This window comes from Pseudorasbora parva, chromosome 10 (assembly GCF_024679245.1).
Source record: "Pseudorasbora parva isolate DD20220531a chromosome 10, ASM2467924v1, whole genome shotgun sequence".
NCBI lineage: Eukaryota > Metazoa > Chordata > Actinopteri > Cypriniformes > Gobionidae > Pseudorasbora > Pseudorasbora parva.
Window position 1 is genome coordinate 33,318,963 of NC_090181.1, and position 18,489 is coordinate 33,337,451.

The 18,489-nt window shown below is 38.5% G+C and overlaps 1 protein-coding gene across 5 annotated transcripts in view; it reads right to left on the bottom strand.

Annotated features, from left to right (window-relative positions):
* mgaa (MAX dimerization protein MGA a) overlaps positions 1 to 18,125 on the bottom strand; it is a 26,366-nt gene extending 8,241 nt beyond the window's left edge. The window contains exons 1-22 of one of the 5 annotated variants that reach the window (XM_067455929.1): positions 17,987 to 18,107; positions 17,754 to 17,889; positions 10,775 to 11,933; positions 8,700 to 10,491; positions 8,286 to 8,358; positions 8,084 to 8,191; positions 7,859 to 7,987; positions 7,653 to 7,745; positions 6,886 to 7,526; positions 6,445 to 6,739; positions 6,063 to 6,253; positions 5,769 to 5,873; positions 5,654 to 5,690; positions 4,601 to 5,019; positions 4,197 to 4,419; positions 3,696 to 4,004; positions 2,815 to 3,117; positions 1,175 to 1,962; positions 902 to 1,062; positions 682 to 724; positions 437 to 556; positions 232 to 343 (exon numbers count right to left, since the gene is read on the bottom strand). In XM_067455929.1, coding sequence (XP_067312030.1) covers positions 232 to 343; positions 437 to 556; positions 682 to 724; positions 902 to 1,062; positions 1,175 to 1,962; positions 2,815 to 3,117; positions 3,696 to 4,004; positions 4,197 to 4,419; positions 4,601 to 5,019; positions 5,654 to 5,690; positions 5,769 to 5,873; positions 6,063 to 6,253; positions 6,445 to 6,739; positions 6,886 to 7,526; positions 7,653 to 7,745; positions 7,859 to 7,987; positions 8,084 to 8,191; positions 8,286 to 8,358; positions 8,700 to 10,491; positions 10,775 to 11,868 — 7,036 coding nt within the window. In that variant the 5' untranslated portion in view covers positions 11,869 to 11,933; positions 17,754 to 17,889; positions 17,987 to 18,107. Of the gene's footprint in view, positions 1 to 231; positions 344 to 436; positions 557 to 681; positions 725 to 901; positions 1,063 to 1,174; positions 1,963 to 2,814; positions 3,118 to 3,695; positions 4,005 to 4,196; positions 4,420 to 4,600; positions 5,020 to 5,653; positions 5,691 to 5,768; positions 5,874 to 6,062; positions 6,254 to 6,444; positions 6,740 to 6,885; positions 7,527 to 7,652; positions 7,746 to 7,858; positions 7,988 to 8,083; positions 8,192 to 8,285; positions 8,359 to 8,699; positions 10,492 to 10,774; positions 11,934 to 17,753; positions 17,890 to 17,986 lie in introns of all 5 variants that reach the window. The other 4 variants (XM_067455930.1, XM_067455931.1, XM_067455928.1 and 1 more) reach the window with 4 other exon arrangements.
* Between the last annotated feature and the right edge of the window lie 364 nt (positions 18,126 to 18,489).

Below are 18,489 nucleotides of genomic sequence, written 5' to 3' on the forward strand. Positions count from 1 at the left end.
CAGCAGCAGGATTACTATATTTATATAAAAAATGTTGCTTATCTTTTATAATGAAATTTATGAAATTTTAATGTTATGTGTAGGTCATGCGACTGAAATCTTGCATTAAAATATGATTTTCACATGTGCAGCAGCAGGATTACTATATTTATATAAAAAAATGTTGCTTATCTTTTATAACAGCTTGGATGTATGAAAAAAAATATATATATTCTAGTCAAATAGACTTACCACACAATAGTGAAAGTGTCTGTAAGTAACGCTCCCTCTTAATTTGGAGTTTCTCTTTTCTATTTATCAAGTGGTCCTCGTGCTTAACCAGAGATTCAATCTCTTTATGAGCCTTGAAATAAGAAAGAAAATGTTTCAAAACCATAAAACAACATTTATTTAAATGCAATTATAAGCATAAGCTGGAGCTAAACCAACAACAAACCTTTGTGAGAATGCTCATCTTGGAAGCTTCAAGACTTTTCGAGGGCTTTCCTAGCGTCGATTGAAGTTTAACAAATAACTCTTTGATTGTGTGGCGCCTCTTTCTCTCCAGCCTCACTCTCTGCACAAAGTAGTTATATAATACAATGCATGAAATATAAAAACTATGTTGCAAAGTGCATAAAGGATTGGGTCAGTCATTAAAAATAAATTGGAATGCATATGTAATGAGATAATAGAACTTACCCTGACCTTCACTTCCAAGCCTTCATGAATGGGCTTCCGATTACTGTAAGAATGAAATGTTTTTAAAAAACAAATAATTTTGTAGATAAATTTACTTAGGCAAAGCATCCATTTCCAGATGCTTTCATAGTGTATACGCGGATCAGGTCAAATACCAAAACATCAAAATAAGGCAAACTACACTTCCACATAATTAGATATAAATCAGGGTGTTCATTACCGATGATGGTGATACCGTCTTATTGCAGATGTCCTAAATTTTGCGACACTGTTTTCCTCTGCAGACTCAACAGTCTCAATATCAACCACCACCTCTGCAAAATCTTTCATCTCAGAGTCCAAACCATCTGTATCATTCTTCCTCTCCCCTTTATCAGAACCCTGGAGAACAGCAAAAAAAATACATGTAGCCTGAACAAGCAATTTAACAGTTTAATGAGCTACACAAATTCAGTCAGAAAAGGTTAAAAAAATATATATATAAAACTCTTACGCTCAGACTATATGTATCTTCTCTGTCATCATCACTGTACAGGTCAGAGTCATCAGTTAGTTCGCTTACATCTGAATTAATCTCTCCCTCTTCGGGATCTGGCGATTTGTCAAAATCTGTTTCTTTCATATTGAGATTCTCTCTGTTACCAGGTTCAGCCAAACTCAATTGTTTCAGCAATCCATGTTCATTATGTGAAGTGGCTGAATCATCTCCAGAAAATGGCTTGGATTTTGTAGAGTTGGCAGCAGAAGATAAACGCTCTGATACATTTCCTGCTTGTTGTTCAGAATCATCACATCTATTTTGTTTAGCAAGATCCATCTCAGACTGCTTATTAACCTGACTGATTAGCCCCTCCTTTGAAAGTGAGCTAACAGAAACGGTGGTCTCAGACTTAGTGGAGTCTTTCTTCAGTATTGTTGAACTTGCATGTTCTAACAATGTAAAGCCACTCTGTGAGAGGACAGGGGAGGAAGTTGGATTGATAATTCCACTGTCTTGAACAGGACTTGGTGAGAGAATTCTTAATGTGCAAGTGCCAGATTGTCCCAGAAAACTTGGGACAACTTTAAGGGTAGAAGGAAGGCTGCCCATTGAGACCGACTTGGATGTAGTGAGTGTGACTGGCTTGCCACTCATAGACGAAGATTTAGAGACAGGTACAGTAACAGTAGGCTTTGTCTGTATTTTTGTTGTTGGACTGGAAGATGTGACTATGGTGGCACTGCCACTCTTAGGCTTATTCAGATTGAGTCCAGATGGTGCATGCAAACGGATAAAAGTTGCTGTGGGAAAACAGAGGCATAATTAATATGTATTTTGTGTACAAGCAAAAAAGAAAAGACAATTCCCTAAAGAAGTTTATCAACCATTTTTTTGAGTAAAATAATCATTATTATGCTACATGAAAACACTTGAAGGACCCCTTAAGGACCATTCCTTAAGGACCGCTGTGAAGTTTGCACCTCCTTTTAGTTATTTATATTTTGTACACCATGGCTAAATGTGCTTATATCTTGTTTTAAATCAATTGAATTTTATTTGGGTAACACTATTTTACAGTGTCATTGTTTTAAATTATTACTATAGTAATAACTATAAATTATGCATGCAACTAACTCTAAACCAAACTAAAACCTAATCCTAACCCTATAGTAAAAACATGTAGTAACATAATATTACGCAGTACGTAAAGTGTAATTGCAGCGTAACAAAGACACCTTAAAACAAAGGGTTACACTTTATTTTATACATTTAAGTACTGAGTAATATTGATTAACTACATGTATGTACTATAGGGTTAGGGTAGGATTAGGTGCATGTAATTATGCATAATTGTTATTACTATGGTAAGAACGTAACATGCAACAAGAACTCCAAAATGTTACCTTCATTTCTATCCTTTGTATTAAACATGATACAAAGTAATAATGTAGATGACATGAATTGCTCAAAGTCAGTCATAATTCTTGTCTGCGACTTAACTACGGCTATTTTATTTTCATCTACTGGGGTCCTTGGCACTTTCTTAACAGCTTATAAGTACATTTTATAATAGTTTTACTTTAGTAATATTTATTTATCTATATCTATTGGTTTCCCAGAAACAGTTAATATGGTATTCCAGAACCACTTACGTTGGCCTTGAGTAAGGAGGTTGGGTTTGATGGCTTTAATTTGACTTAAAGGCACCAACTGCATGAGTTGGCCATTAGGATTGCGGTACAATGTGTTGCCATCAGCTGTCTTTACCACCTGAAGCACCATCTTTTGGCCTGGGGTCTGAGGAGGACGAGTCTGTGTGACAGACTTTGTAATCAGAGGACCAATATTGGGGAGGCCTGTATTATTGGGCATAACTGTGATCAAAACTGTCTTTTTCCCAGGAGTGGTCGATCCAGATGAAGAGACAGCAGTTGTTGGGGATATACCAGACCCACCTAAAAATAGGGAAAAGATTCATTATAGCAACTTAAATGTTCAACTCTGGAGCTTTGTAAAATAATTCAAGGATAATGTGAAGCATATAAAGTCAGTATACCCAAAACACCAAACTAGCCCATATTTAAAGAGAATGATGATGGTAACGGATTATCTGTTTACAAAAGCAAACTGCTAAATCACTATGTATTTTAGTGAGCATTCACACTGACATTGATGAAATGGCTGTATTCACATTGGTAGTTGGCACATTACGTCTCGTAAAGATATAATGTGTAATATCAAAATCAATGGTGATGAAGCTCGGGATTGCATTAAGCACATGTCCAATTTACAACCTACAATAATAGATGGTTACAATTATGATACATTTTAGATGATAATGAAAGGGTAGACCAAAACAAGATGATGAAAGTAATTAAGCATCTTTCTTTGAAGCAACAGCAAGCTCTAAAGAACAAGAACAGACCAATATAAAGGCCAAGAATGTTAAATTCTCCAAGAAGATGCATGGCCAAGGGTTTGTTGGAGAGGGAAGCACAGACACAAAATGGCAAACCAAGGAAGCCAGGCTTACCCAGAGGCAGGCTGGGTGATTTAGTGAGGATGTTGATGGCAGGGGCTTGGACTTTTGATACAGTAGGAAAACTGGCACTACCTTCGGAGTCTGAAGGCTCCGAAACCTGGGTTATCAAGTCTGCTTTAAGAGGAGAAAGAGCCACCCCAGGGGCACCAGCCTCTCTGCCAATCATCAACATGGAAGAGGGAATGACAATTTTTGGAGCAGAAGGCTGTAAATGGGAGGTGCTACTGTTGGGAAGATTTTGAGAGTTGATGTGGTTGACCACAAACTGGGTGAAGACCTGTCCCACTGGGGGCTTGGTCACTGTGCAAAAAACAAATTAAGGAGCAGGTTAAGTCTGCCACTTAAGTTATGCACATATTTACATGCAGTACAGCTGCACAAATGTAAACAGTGTTACACGCTGCTTAACATACTGGACATCCACTATTTTGGTCAATACACTTGAGCAAAAGGTCTGGAGGTGAACATTGTGTAAACCTTTTCATGACTTACCGACAGACTTGATGATAGGTGTGGTTGTAGAAGTAGATGTGCTGGTAACTGTAGTTACTGTGGCAACAGAAGAAACCGGAGTGGATGTAATAGAGGGCTTTGTAATGTTCGATGTTGTTGGACATATTCTCCCTGTGATGTAAGCTGCCAGTCTGTTGGCAGGATGCAAAGCTCCCATCTGTCCTAACTCTAACTTGGCTTGTGGGTATGGCTTTCCATTGACCTGCGAGAACAAAAGATCACAAGTTTTAAAGGACCAATTGTAATTCATTGAAAAATAATCACACCTTAAAATATAAAGACATGTCTTTTTTTTTTTTTTTTTTTTTTTACTTCAAGTTAGTTTATGATATTTTGTATTCTAAATAAATCTAAATGGTTTTGCCAGGTAATCGAACGCATACCATTATTCGGCCTGGGGTATCGGGTGCTTTTTTCTCAGCCTTGAGCAAGCCTGCAGGGCAACACTTTGAGAGGAAGGGCAGACCTTTCACCTCACTCTTCTCTACATGCTTTTTAAGCTCACTTTCATTTTTTGTACCCTTCTCATCTTCTGTTTTCTTGTCCACAGGTCGAGAGATGGTGACTTTATATGTATCGACAAAACCATCCTCTGTCTCTTGTAGAGTCTTGGAGACTGGCTCAATTAAGTACTTCCCAATCCAGAAAGGATGCTTCAAACGATCCTGAGCCATGTGTTCACACACAATGCGCATAATGTAATTTCTGATATCTGTACTAGTCCAACTGCATTCAGATATGATCTCGAGACGTTTTGCAGGACCAGACAAATTAAGAGGTACAAGCTCCCCCTCCTCAATATCTGTGAGCAAATGGAGAAAAGGCGGATTTCAATTTATGAACCAGCATTATAAAACATTTTAAAGTATTTTGAACTTGACAATATGGTGTTTGGTAATAAGCAATGGTTCAAGAGGGTTAGTTCAGCCAAAGATGAAAATTCTGTCAATTCTGTTTCCATTGAAACCTGTAAGACATTAATTTAGCTTTGGAACAGAAATTAAGATCTTTTTAATGAAATCAGATTTCTGTCCCTACACTGCCCCTGCAACATTTTCAAGCCCCTAAAAGGTAGTAAAGACATTATAAAAGTAATCCATGTGACTCCAGTGGAGATTAATATTTTGTAAATAATGGACTTGTGTTGCTTCATAAAAAGAGGTTAAACCACAGGTGTCATATTAATTATTCTAAGGATATCTTTACAACCTTTCTTGGGCTTGAAAGTGAAAGTTGTGTAGCCTGTCAATGGAGGGACAGAAAAGTACTATACTTTCATTAAAAAAGATCTTAAGCTGTGTTCCGAAGATAAAAAAAAAAAAAAAAAAAAAAAAAAAAAAAGTTTGAAGGGTTTGGAATTACATAGTATGAGTAATAAATGGACCAAAAAAAATGGGGTGATATAACTAACTAGTGATATGTAAAGGAAACCTGACCTTGTGAAGAGACTGGTGAGATGTGGTGTTGGTCAACCTGCCAAAAGTACAAGAGTATACAGTGTAAACGTTTTCTTAACCAGAAAATATGCCATTCTTCATGTAGAAATCTCACCGTTTTTTGTTTATCACGACACCTGGAGTAAAACGGTCGCGAACGAGCACATGTCAGTGTGCTTTCCATGCTGTCCTTAATCATATTGCATTTTTTCTCTTCCACCTGTATACAGTGAGAAAATATTTAATATGTGTACATGCCAATAAACTTATGAAACAACACTGACATAGAACATTACAATGATTTGATAACAGAAAAAAGCTAATGAAATAATAAACCCATTAAAAGCACATTTAATTAACTGTGATGAGATGTTATGATTGCAATGTATTCTAAAACTATCAGTCTCACCGGTTTTGGTTTTAAAGGACTGAAAAAGCTTTCCAGGTCGTGTTGAAGCTCTTGAGACAAGAGTGCAGGAGATGGAGCTCTTGGAGCAAGAGGTGAGGAAAGAACCTCTGAATCAGAACATTCTCTTTTTCGATCCCATAATGTACTCACACGCTTGGCTGGTTCAGGAGGTTTCTCTGGATCTGTCAGAACTGCAGGAGATTGGCAAGGTACTTCAGTTTCATTTGCATAACTTTTCTCAATACCAATTGTTTCAAAGCAGCTCTTCAAGCAATACAAGCATATTGGGAAGATATAGGAATATTACAAATATTACACTGTTAGTTTTATTCCTAAAGTTAGTCAAATTTAAGTTACAACAATGGTACAGCTATATACTAACCATAAGTTTTTCTCTTTTTGTTTTTCTTCTTCAATTTAGCCTTGTTCTCCTCTGATACTCCTTGAGGTTCAGTCTCATCTAATGTACTTTCTTCCTGTTTGGGGGTCTTCAGTGCAACAACCTTGCGTCGCAGGCAGCTACAGCCCAACATGCACTGTGGTTTTCCACAGTGATGATGACGTCTCAAGTGCACCAGACTGGCACACACACAGCCAAGCCTACAGAATACATTGAGGCAGGGTGGTGCACGTCGTCTTATAATTCTGATAGCATCAGTGTTTCCTTTTGATACCCCCTTAAAATCCGAGAAAGAGACAAGCACATAAGGTGTTGAGGAACATTAACCCATAATTCAATTCAGTTTTTAATGGCAAGCACTACAAAACCCAATATCTCTTCTAACAAACTACACACTAAGATGGGTCTCATTTTGACATTTACCTCAGCGGTGACAAGAGTGGCTAGTGCGATGGCTGCCCTTTCTTCTGTAATATAGGTACGATGTCTGCCTTCCCACACTGCTCCATCTTCCACATCCATCAGCTTCACCAGAGTCTTAGGCAAACCTATACTACGTCCACCTGTGCAGCTCGATTGTGTGGATCCAGAAACTTCAACTGTGGGACTCTTATTGGAGGCTACTATTGCAGCAGTCTCTACAGCAGGCTTTTCAGGACTCAAACTCTTGGATTCGTTCTTATTTTTATATTTTTTGCTCTGTTGTGGCTTTTTCAAGCACAAAGTAGGTTTCTTCACACGAAAGACTGGTTTTGTTTGCTTTCCTGCACATGTCTTTAAAAGTTTTTTGGATTTATTTTTCTCTTTGGACTTGAATGTTGGCTTGACTTTATTGGATGTTGTGGATAAGGTAGCAGGTACTTGTTTTTTAAGTACACTATCCAGGGTACGAACGTAGCTAGTGCTCTTAGTGGGTAGCTGGTATGCTACAGATGTAGTATCAGTCTGTGATAAGTTGGCAGCACGTTCGTCGATCAGTTTGCCCTCGCTAGCCAGGTACTCATCTAACATATCACTACAAAATGCAGAGAGGTTCTTCTGCCCTGCATCTGTGCTTGACACACCTGCAAGTAAAATGTAATGCAAAATCACATTCTTTTAGCAGCAGTATTATATTAATATTTCAAATTACAGTTAATATCATATCAAAGAGTATATTCTTGTAATGAAATACGCATAAAATAGTATACCCTCAGCAAGGGATCCTGATCCAACAAACTTGTCTCTCCAACCTTTAATTTTGGTGACGTCAGTGGTTTTTCCTGTCCTTGAAACAAACTGGACTAAAAAGGGAAAAAGGCATTAATGACCATGAAAATCTGAAACATAATTTAAATTATGAATTAACAAATTATTGTTTATTGATGTTATTATTATTAATAATAAGATATGTTACCTTGAGATGATGATGAACTTTCTTCGGATGAGAGAACACTCAAAGGAGTTGGGGGAATCGGTAATTGCACACCCAGATATTGTAGGTCAATTTCCAGGGTGATGTCAAGTAGACTCAACTTCAATCCAACTATGAAGAAAAAAAAAAGGAAAAAAATCATTGTAATGTTGTAGATCGTGTTGTTACACAATTGTGAGATTCATAGAGAATTACAGAATCAAAAACCTTCTTGCAGCACTGGATGAATGACCTGTCTGTGCTTCATGACTTTCAGATCACATAAAAGGATTCTCTCTTGCACCTCAATCTTTTTCTGTATATTTTCATCACTGCCTGTTAAATTAATAAAAAAGTAAAATTAAAAACATTGTAGGTGATTTCAAAGTGGTTCTTTAAAATGAACCATGGTAAGGTGTTCAATACTTACCGTCTTGATGCTCTATGGTTTTTTGTGCCGTCTCCGTTTTGGCATCATCTCCAAGATGAATCTCAAGAGCTTTCTATTTTAGGATTAAAGGGTTCAGAATGTCACAAAAACATATTGCCATTTTACTAAACAGAAACTTCCCACCCACATCTGGACTCAAATACATTACATTTGTATAATTTAAATACAGCATACCGGTATATTGAAAACACAATCACTCAGGTTTAATGTTGAGAACAACCATTTAGAAGAAAATAGGAGGAAATTACTTAATTGACATCAATGTTTGGTGTAAACATTATATGGATGCTTTGGAATAAAGGTGAGTAACAACTAAGTTTTCCTTTTTGTTAAGTAATTCCCTTAAGTTTAATTTCTATGTTCTAAAATTACCAGACACCTTATTTGTGTTACCTTTGACATGAAGGAGACAAACAACTGGCCATCGACATCCTCCAGACTGGGCTGCATTGGAACAGGTACAGGTCCTTCAAACACATCATCTTCACTGATCTTTAATTTTCCTATTTTTTTCGGTTTGGCTTTAGTCTTCTTGAATGTGCTTCTATGAGAGGATTGTTTAGCTGGTTCAGGAACAATGGGATCAACATTGGTATCACAACCAACAGCCAACTGTAAGTCATTAAGAGGCCCTGGTCTATCAGAGCACTGACTTTGAGAGAAGTCAATTGTTCCTCTGGGATGTTGTGGCCCATCGGGGGCACTTGATGACAATGAATCTCTAGAAGTTACAATTCCATCCAGTGTTCTTTCTGGAACAAAATCATACATTCTGGGAGGCAAAAGAGTATCATTGAATAAACCTAATGAGAAAAGGTCAGGAGAGGAAGAAGCTGTGCAATTCAATAATCTTTCTGGAAATGAATCAAGGGTCTTTCTAGGAGGTACTGGTCTTTCACAGAATAGACTTGGTGGGAATGGGTCAGGAGAAGAAGGAGCTGGACTGGGTAAGGAGAAGGCTGGGGAAGATGGGTCATCTAATGGCAATGAAAGGGATTCTTCGTGTGTGAACAGAGTGTGTGGCTCAGGACAAGAACCCTTGGAACTGTCTAGGAGACAATCAGAAATGGATGCACTCTCAGCAACATCCGGAGTTGAGACAAGCTCCTGATAAGGGACAACATTGTCTGTACTAGATGGTATATCAAAAACAGATGTAGTGACAGAGGGGACAATTGGTGTGACATCAAAATCATTGTTAACTTCAGGTGTAGTAGGTAAACAAGTCTCATGAACAGTGTCAAATGTAAACATGGATGAAATGTCTGACTGAGATCTGAGTGTGTTGTCAAGATCTGGCACAGAAACAGCATCAGCATTATGGAAAACACCAGACATACTGTCAGGTGTTGGGTCACAATCAGGTTTGGAGGGAGAGGTAGTGTTGGGGGTATTGAATAGATCACTGCCAAATGGGGAAGGTGAAAATCCATCAGATAATTGCGTTTCTGTTGGTACGGGAGATGCATTGCATGATGATAATGCAGTGGACAGAGATGTAATGTTATTTGCATCTGTTGGTGTAACTTTTTGAGACACCGAGGTAAGTACTGGGTGTGAATCTAATTTAGTGATAACACAAGGGATGGAAGACATCAACGCAGATGATTTTTCAGGGGTTAAGACAGGTGTGTGTGACTTTTCAGAGTCGAAGGATGAGATGGGAGTGTTAGATTTTGGTGTAATAGGTCTTGTCTTAGACTTTCTCTGTTTAAGAAACTGAGCAAGGAGTGGTAGTGGTACACGTTCTGGACGCTTATGTGGCAAGGTTTTCTTAGCATTTGCTTCAGACTTGGCCTCAGTGCCCAGAGAAGAAAGGGTCTCCATTCCATTTTCATTCATGTAAGGTACATTTTGGTCACTGGATAGCAATGTAATCTTGTCAGCTTTGTGTTCATCTATTTCTGTTTTAGTCTCATCTGTGTTTAAAAACTCTGTTTTTGAGGTTGTGTCTGTGCTTTCACATTTGTGGATGTCACCTACAATGGTTTCATCTCTACTAACAACTTGTAATATTTTTTCTGTTTTGGATGATATGTCCATCACCTCCTTTTGATCACTTGTGCAAGCTGTTTGTAGGTCCACGCTATTTTTCTTGATATTCTCAAGCGATAACCTTTTGACTTTCACATGAGCACCTTTAATGAAGTCTGAAAATGCCAGTGACGATGGGCGCTTCTTACTACTGTCAGAAAAGAATAAGAAGACAAGACAGAAAAAAATGTTGAATTTGTCAAAATTGGATAATATGTACAATATTTGAAAACAGTTTATATGCAAACTAGGGCCTAAAACACATACCATTTATGTGAATGCACACACTTTGAGATACAGCACACAACAGGAAAACATGTTTGTCATGCATGCATTGACACACTTGCATAGAGTATGGTCACAGAGCTTGTGAATCTAATTCAAACTAAATCAAACATTTGTCAAACAAGCTAAATTATGTTAACTCTACTTACCAGAAACTTTGAACATCTCTGTCTACAATAGGAGCATCCCCATTAACAACTTTCTTTTCTCCATTTGAAGGGCTGGGAACATCTTGATCCTTATTGACCTTTACAGCAGCATTTCTTTTCAAAAACAGAGTTTTCAAATTATTCAAGGTTGTCATCTCCCTGCTTACTTTGAGTTCACTATCAGTTTCCTCAGTGGACATTCCATTCTTTGCCTTAGATGATCGTGCATTGACTGCCTCCTCCCTGAAACCTTTGGCAAATGGGTTGTAGTCAATTTTGAGCTGGGTGATGCGAAGGTTTTGATAGGCTGTGACTGCAAAGAACTCTGTCTGTGAAAAACTTAGAGTTATAACGTTGGGTCTGTCAACTTGAATGTCTTCAGTGGCTTTGTCTGCAGGGATGACATGAAGTCGAGGAAGGTATCGGTGCATTGAGTGCAAAATAATAGGGTCTTCTTGGTCCAAGTTGTTGCAAAGTTTCAGTCTATAAAATGAAACTGGGTACTGCATCCAGTGTAGGCCAGTAGCAGGGGATTCTGGATGAACAAACAAACGTGAAACATGAGGCTCAGCCTTCCCATTGGTTTCCCATCCTTTTCCACTCCATTTGTACCTGTGGTTATCAACTGGAACAATATCCATTGCCAGCACATAGTTCTGGAAAGGTTCCATTCCAGAGAGACGAAAGCGGCAATAGGGGAACATTCTACGGCCTTGTTTGGTCAGAATCATCTCAGTCTGACACCTATAAAACTCATTCCACATGCTGTTGTTGTCCAGTGTAACCGTGATGCCCTTACATCTAGCATCTGCGGGCAAGTGTTCTGACTGTGAGCTGTTGTTGGTGTCTGCAAATGTGGATGATGATGGATGGATGCCTGTTACAGCAGAGCCGATTGAAGGTTTTACCATTTTATTTGCCTCACTAATTGTCATCAGGCTGCCTTTGTCTTTCCCAGTATCACCAGACTGCAACTGTTTGAGGACAACAAAGATGGAAGGTGGAGTGGTTGTGGTTGTGGGAGGTGCCAGTGTTGGGGCAGTCACGCCCTCTTCATGAAGCACCATTGCACCCTGCTTCTTTGTATCTGCCATGGGAGTTAAGAAGTCATCTGGATAGCTTCTGACCCTCTCACCTCAGGGTTTTTCAGGTATACATCCTTAAAAAACAAGACATACATGACATGGTATGGTCAAAGCATATTTAACAGCTAGCAACTGTAAAGCTTAACATTCAAGTATATCATAAACTGTTTTTGTGTTGCTCGTTAGATTACTCAACTACTAGTTAGTTAGTATCTCTGCACAGCCCCCTACGCACAAAATTGTCAGAGGATAATTTAAGTCCATAAATGCATTACCTTGTCTGTTGTCACTGTTTATACCTTGCTAGAGAAATTCCTGAATAAGAAGACTTGTGTGTAGTGTATGGTGCTTTCTGGACTACATACATCAAAGTGATTGTCCTTCACCTTCAAGTATTGCATTAGCCTCAATGGTAATACTTGTGAGAACATCTATACAAGTCTTAGACAAACTATATCTTATACATACTGGATAAGGGGTACTCAACTCTGCTCCTAGAAGGCCACCTAGCAACACAATTTTGTCCTAACAAACTCTTAAAAGGCTTCAGGACACTTGATAATTACAAGCAGGCAAGGGATTGGAACTTTGCATGAAGATGAACATTCATGAGTAGTGCTGAGTACCTGTCCTAATCAGTCTACCTCCAGCTCTGTAAAGGAAATAATGATACACAAAATGCCTTGGAGTTTGGTTACAGTTAAGCCAAAACTAACAGTAATGGAGGTACATGCTTCATTTACTAAGAAAGTTGCCTAAAAAAGGGGAACTGATAAAAGAAAATGTTATGGTACCTTGAGCTTAATGCCGCCTTCACGTGCTATCAGAAACTTGATAATTCCCACTTCTGAAGTCCTGATTACGAGCTCATCCCATTCAAATTTTGAAATGGGAGGGCGTTTATGTGCAGTTTTTACCTAGGAAACTCGTATTTATGATAATTCCAACAGCATGTGAAAGCAGCATTAGTTAAACATATGTCCATGGCAACAAGAGCGCAAGCTTTGTTCTCTGATCACAAATAGTCAGGACTAAATACAGCTGGAAATGGGGTTTGATTGGATCACTGCAAATATATACGCAAGTAGTCAAAAATTCAAGTGACGGAAATGCTATCCGTCCTGAACGAGTCGTGGACTGCAGTGAAGCACCGCCTCCTCACATAATGTGATCTCTCTGGGATGTGTTGTAACAATCAAATCACAGCTGAACAAAATAAAACTGACATTTTGCATTACATTTGCCAAAAACTTTCAAGAGTTATCAAAGGACCAACATAACAGACTTTAAGATACATCATGTATAGGTATTTTGTCTTTTGTTAGATTAAATCAAAGCCTAGGATAAATAAATATTTCAAGTTGCACCAAGTTTCATACATCAACCAGCAAACTCAATGCCACATTACTCATGTCATTGTTGAAGAAGAGCATACACCTTCATATGTGACTTGTCTATACAGAGATTAAACTCAATGTTTTGAGCTGTTAACTCAACTGACCATTCAATCTGCTTTACCTGTGTATCATTTTTCCTCCCTGTGACATGATACAGACTGACTGTTCTGATACAGAAAATTTTAATACTAAGTACTAAAACAGGACATTGATCATATGAAAGCCTTAATGACATTTCAAAATGTACTTTTTCAAAATAAAAATTGATGGAGGGCTAAATAGCTTTCCGAAAGAATAAATAAAAATAAAGTCTCCAAAAAAAAAAAAAAACTGCATTACTCAATACCCTGCAAATGCAGACTGAGCAAATTCATATAATTTAATCAATGTACATATCAGGCCTATGCTATATGGTGTAAGCATGTGACGTGTTTAATTAGCTTAAAATTATGTTTCAACACAATTATTAGGTAATTACGATAATACAAAATATAACTACTAGCTTAGCAAGCTTTATACAATCAGTAAGGTCTTAAGGCTGTGCTGTATTGTGAATAGTCACTTTGCTGTGACTATATTAACAATAAAGCATAACCTTGTCTGTTATTGCTCAAATTTGACCATATTACAACTCCTTATCTTGGTGCTGTGTAATTACACTCACTACCCTTTTAGAATAAATTCACCAAATTGTGGTTAATGCTACGTTACCTCAAAGTCAAAGAAAAAAAATGTGTTTACCCAAAGCTTGTATGCAGCAATCATTTAATGAACTTGATTCCTTCTTTCCAATCATTAGGGACAACTCGCATCATGTACTACATATTGCCAAACCAAATGTATTAAAAGGTGCATTCACGCCATGTTGTAATTACCACAATTATGAGACTTCAACTTCTAAAAAGCAGTTGTGCTCAGAGCTCATAAGTTTAGATTGTAAAATGGGAATTCCGTGAGTGCTCCTACCTGTACCATGTGACTGCTTTACCACATGACCGCTGAAGATTCATTTAGGTGTTGATCGAGTTGCCAAAAAAAAGCATAATTCCCAGGCTGCTTTTAACTCCACTTTCATACATATGAATCGCAAACTTCCCTTATCACTTCTCCTCTAGGGAATCCCCACCACCACTTTGAAGTGCATTCAGCTTCTCCAAATGGGCGAGGGAAGTTTATTTGGACAGACTCTTGACCCCTCCATTTTGGTTGAGGTAACGAGGCCCTGTCCTAAACGGCACACTTCATATGCACTTTCAGTCTTGTGGATATAAAATGGCTGCCACATGGATGTATGTAACATAGATCGTAAAAAAAATATGAACAACGCGTCTTCACTATCTTCCACTGAAGGAAAGTGAAGCCACCAATGTCGGAATATGGCGTGGACATGTTGCACTGATTTGAGACTTGAGTCTGTGCAACAGAGAGCAGGAAGTAGAGCCACAATATCAAAAGCCCGTCCACACCATGTAAATACTGAACAATTTATTATGTTGGTGTGAAATAAAGAGTTCTGGAAAAGAAGAAATTAAAAGATAAAGCTCCAATCTCCTCCCCAAAAAACTCAATTGGTGCCTCACTCAGAGAAGCTGTTATTCTCAGCTGTCAATCATGATATCACAGCCTAATTAACAAACTAAAACCAAACATATATATATATATAATAATTTATTTATTTTTTAAAACACTTAAAAATTAAATCAGCGTAATAAAAACGGCCTAAAATTATAGAAAGGATCTTTGGATGTAATTTCATTGTTGGTTTGTCTCGCATGCTATTAGAATACATGGAGGGGCGGGGTTATAAGCTTATACTGAGACCAGCCACCTAGGGTCGATCAAGACGTTTTGGCTTCACTTTTCAGGACAAGTTCAGTAAGCTTGGTTCGTTAAGTCTACAAGACCATAGGGTGTCCCATTTGTCATTTTAGGTTTCAGAAGGGTGCTCGTGAGCACCCCCTTTGAGCACTTTTGCAGGGCACACACTGGTCTGAGCTCCGCAGAAGACTTCTTCCAGACAGTCAAAGTGGCATCATGTCATGAAAGTGCAGATTTGCAGGAGGACCGTGAAGGTTTAGGGTGCCATTTGGGACAGGTGCCGAGTCAACTCAATATGTATAAATCAGACCACAATGCAGCATGATTGTGTAATTTTCCCAACCCCACGCAACTCTAGTGTCATTTTGAAGTTATTCTGACTTTTTACAGCATTTAATACTTGTAGCTTCCTTAAAGGAACACGCTTACTATTCAATAAGTGACAAAGCCAACATTTTCCTATTTATGTGTAAAGATGTATGTTTACATTGTGTACTAAGACCGAAGGGAAATTAAAATGTTGTGGTTTTCTAGACCGATATGGCTAGGAACTATACTTTCATTCCTGCGCAACAATCCAGGAACTTCTGTACCATGGCAGCAGCAGCGAATTTATATTACACAGTGCCTGAAAATAGGCTAACTTTCGTCAACATATCCAGCATGACACCCTGCTTACACAAAGAGCGTGCTGGGGACTATTTTCAGGCGCTGCATAATATCATTGTGCCGCTGCATCCATGGTACGGCAGCAAAGTTCCTTGATTATTACGCAGGAATGAGAGTTGTTCCTAGCCATATCGGCATAGAAAAATCACAAATTTTCATTTTCTGACGGTCTTAGTAAACAATGTAACTATACACATCACAACATGTAAATAGGAAAATGTGGATGTTATTTTGTCACTTATTAGGCTAGCAGTAGGCTAGATGGAGCGGTTTACAAGTCTTTGTGCTAAGCTAGGCTAGTGGTGTGTGCTTCAGACAGAGTTATGGCATGAACGGAGATAAGAATGGTATGTATGGACTTATGTAACTCTGGAGGATATAGTGAATAAGCTAAAGTCTCAAAGTCGGCATTTTCCTTTAAGCTGCCTGTTATATTTTATTGTAATGCTATCTTCATATGCGTAACGGGTGCGCGTAATGTGTTATATTTTAACAACCCAAGCATAAATGCAGGCCAATATAAAGGGTGTATAAAACTGTAAGAAAAAAATATATATATATATTTCAATTGCAGATTCCAAGCAATCAAGGGTAAACGCATTGCAAGGGTTCCGCCAGTAGTGGGCACTGGTGGATTGTAAGCAATGACGTACATCCGAGTAAGGAAAGTTAGCAAGGTAAGGGCATAGAAAATTGGTCTTAAACGCAGCCCCAGTCAGATGACATGAACAGCGGCTAATAGAAAGTCACGCGTTATCATCTCAAGACTACGGTAATTACGACAGCATGAATGCAGCAAATACTTTACTTGTCATGTGACCTCAACTTGTGAGTAGGGCTGTGATGGTGGCAGTTTTTTACCACTGTAGTGGTATAGGGCTGTGCTGGTGAACACTGAGTAGCACCGGCGGTGGTCGGCCAAACTATTTTTATTTGCATGTGAATGCTGTTTTACGTGAATATTATGACATGAGTGAATTAAAACGCTTTATTTAAAATTAAGTAAACTATAGGTTTGCAATTAAATGTTTCCTCGCAACCATGGAAACATAACATTCATGCCGTCCAAGAGAGGTAGACTTTGTAAGGTGAGCCAAATTTATGCTTTGCGTTTCGTGACCTGGTCATCTGATTTTCCACATATTTAACAATAGGCTTACTCCGTGTTTTTCTACTGGACATGGAATCTCTTATTTACTTCCCCAAATTAATTTACGTCTCTTAATCCCCTGAGGAGTAAGCCTATTGTTTAATTTGTGGAAAATCGGTCTACCACCGCAATGGTTGTCACGGTAAAAAACTGCCACCGCCACAGCCCTACTTATGAGGCTTAAAAACTTTTATTAGGCTCCTTGCATGATCTTCATCCCATGTAAGCATTATTTAAACATTTTCCAAGATGGGCGTCACAATACATGTTCCAAATATGCATACACTGAAAAGTAGAAACAGTTTTGTCTTTCGAGTAGACATAATTTAACATTTGATGCATTATTAGTCTACATATGATCTTCCATTTTTATATATAAGTAGTATATTAATAATTAAAGTTATTAAAACAAGGACTAGAATTAGATGACGCTGTTCAAAAATACCGTATGCTTAAAGACATGTGACTGCAGCATAACCTTCTATAACCCATAATTTATGTAATGATGCAATTAAAACTTTTTATAATTAGTGTTGTTTATGCAATGACAAAAAAAAAGCTGCATAAAATAAAATCTGCATGTCACCGCCATGAACATATGCTTTAAAGAACACATGTCCAATCTTTAATACACATCTACGATAACAATATATTTAAAAAATAAACAAATAACGTGAAGAATAAGGTCAAATGCATTTGTAACGCGACGTGCGCATGAATAGCGAAAAGCCGCACGTTTACTACAACAACATTGCTAGACTGGCTATTTTACCTAATTCACAGGTGAGAAAAAGTGGAAGCCATCGCCGTACAAAAATGTTATTTGTCCGTTCAAAGTTAAGAAATGGAGTTTCAGTCACCTTTTGTGTAACGGGCGTCGAGATATATTCGTCGATGGCGCATGTCTCTAATAGGCCCGAGAACTAAAAGTTGGCGCGGATAGCGCGTGCACGTCGAATCATCTTGAATGGCGGGCGAAGCGCGCTGAGAGATGGTCTGCTCTGGCCACGAAGTAAAAACGAAAAACACTCTTGTTCAGCGAACTTTTTCGATTACTGTAACATACACAGCTGCATCCGGATTAGACGGTTACCTTGTGTCAATATGGAATGCATATTATGCATACTCTCTCTCCTGTCTTCGTTAATGTTGATTTTTTCTCTCTCTCCCTTCTCACATTATTACACCGTGCGTCTCACCCTCCGAGGTTTACGTGCGTGCGGTGACGCCACCACGTCGCTGCTCAAAACATTGCACGCGCTCGTGTGACCACCGTGCGCAGGCGCTGCCCCTGAATGATGGGGCTCGTTGTTTGTATCGCGCATGCGTTTACTTAACGCCTTTGTTCACGTCATGGCTGCCTCGATTCGCACTGCGTCGGATTTTATTCGAATGACGAAAATCGTAGAGAGAAAAAACGAGACGCAGCGCAAAATGCTTTCCTTTACCTCTGACTTGAAGCAGCACGGCACTAAGGATTCGCAAGGATTCATCATATATTCATCTTATGAATCATTTTGAGACAATGGGAGTTTTGTTGATCATGGTGATGCCAAGCCCTTTCCTTCAGTGCACTACCTTCAAAACCTTTATTAC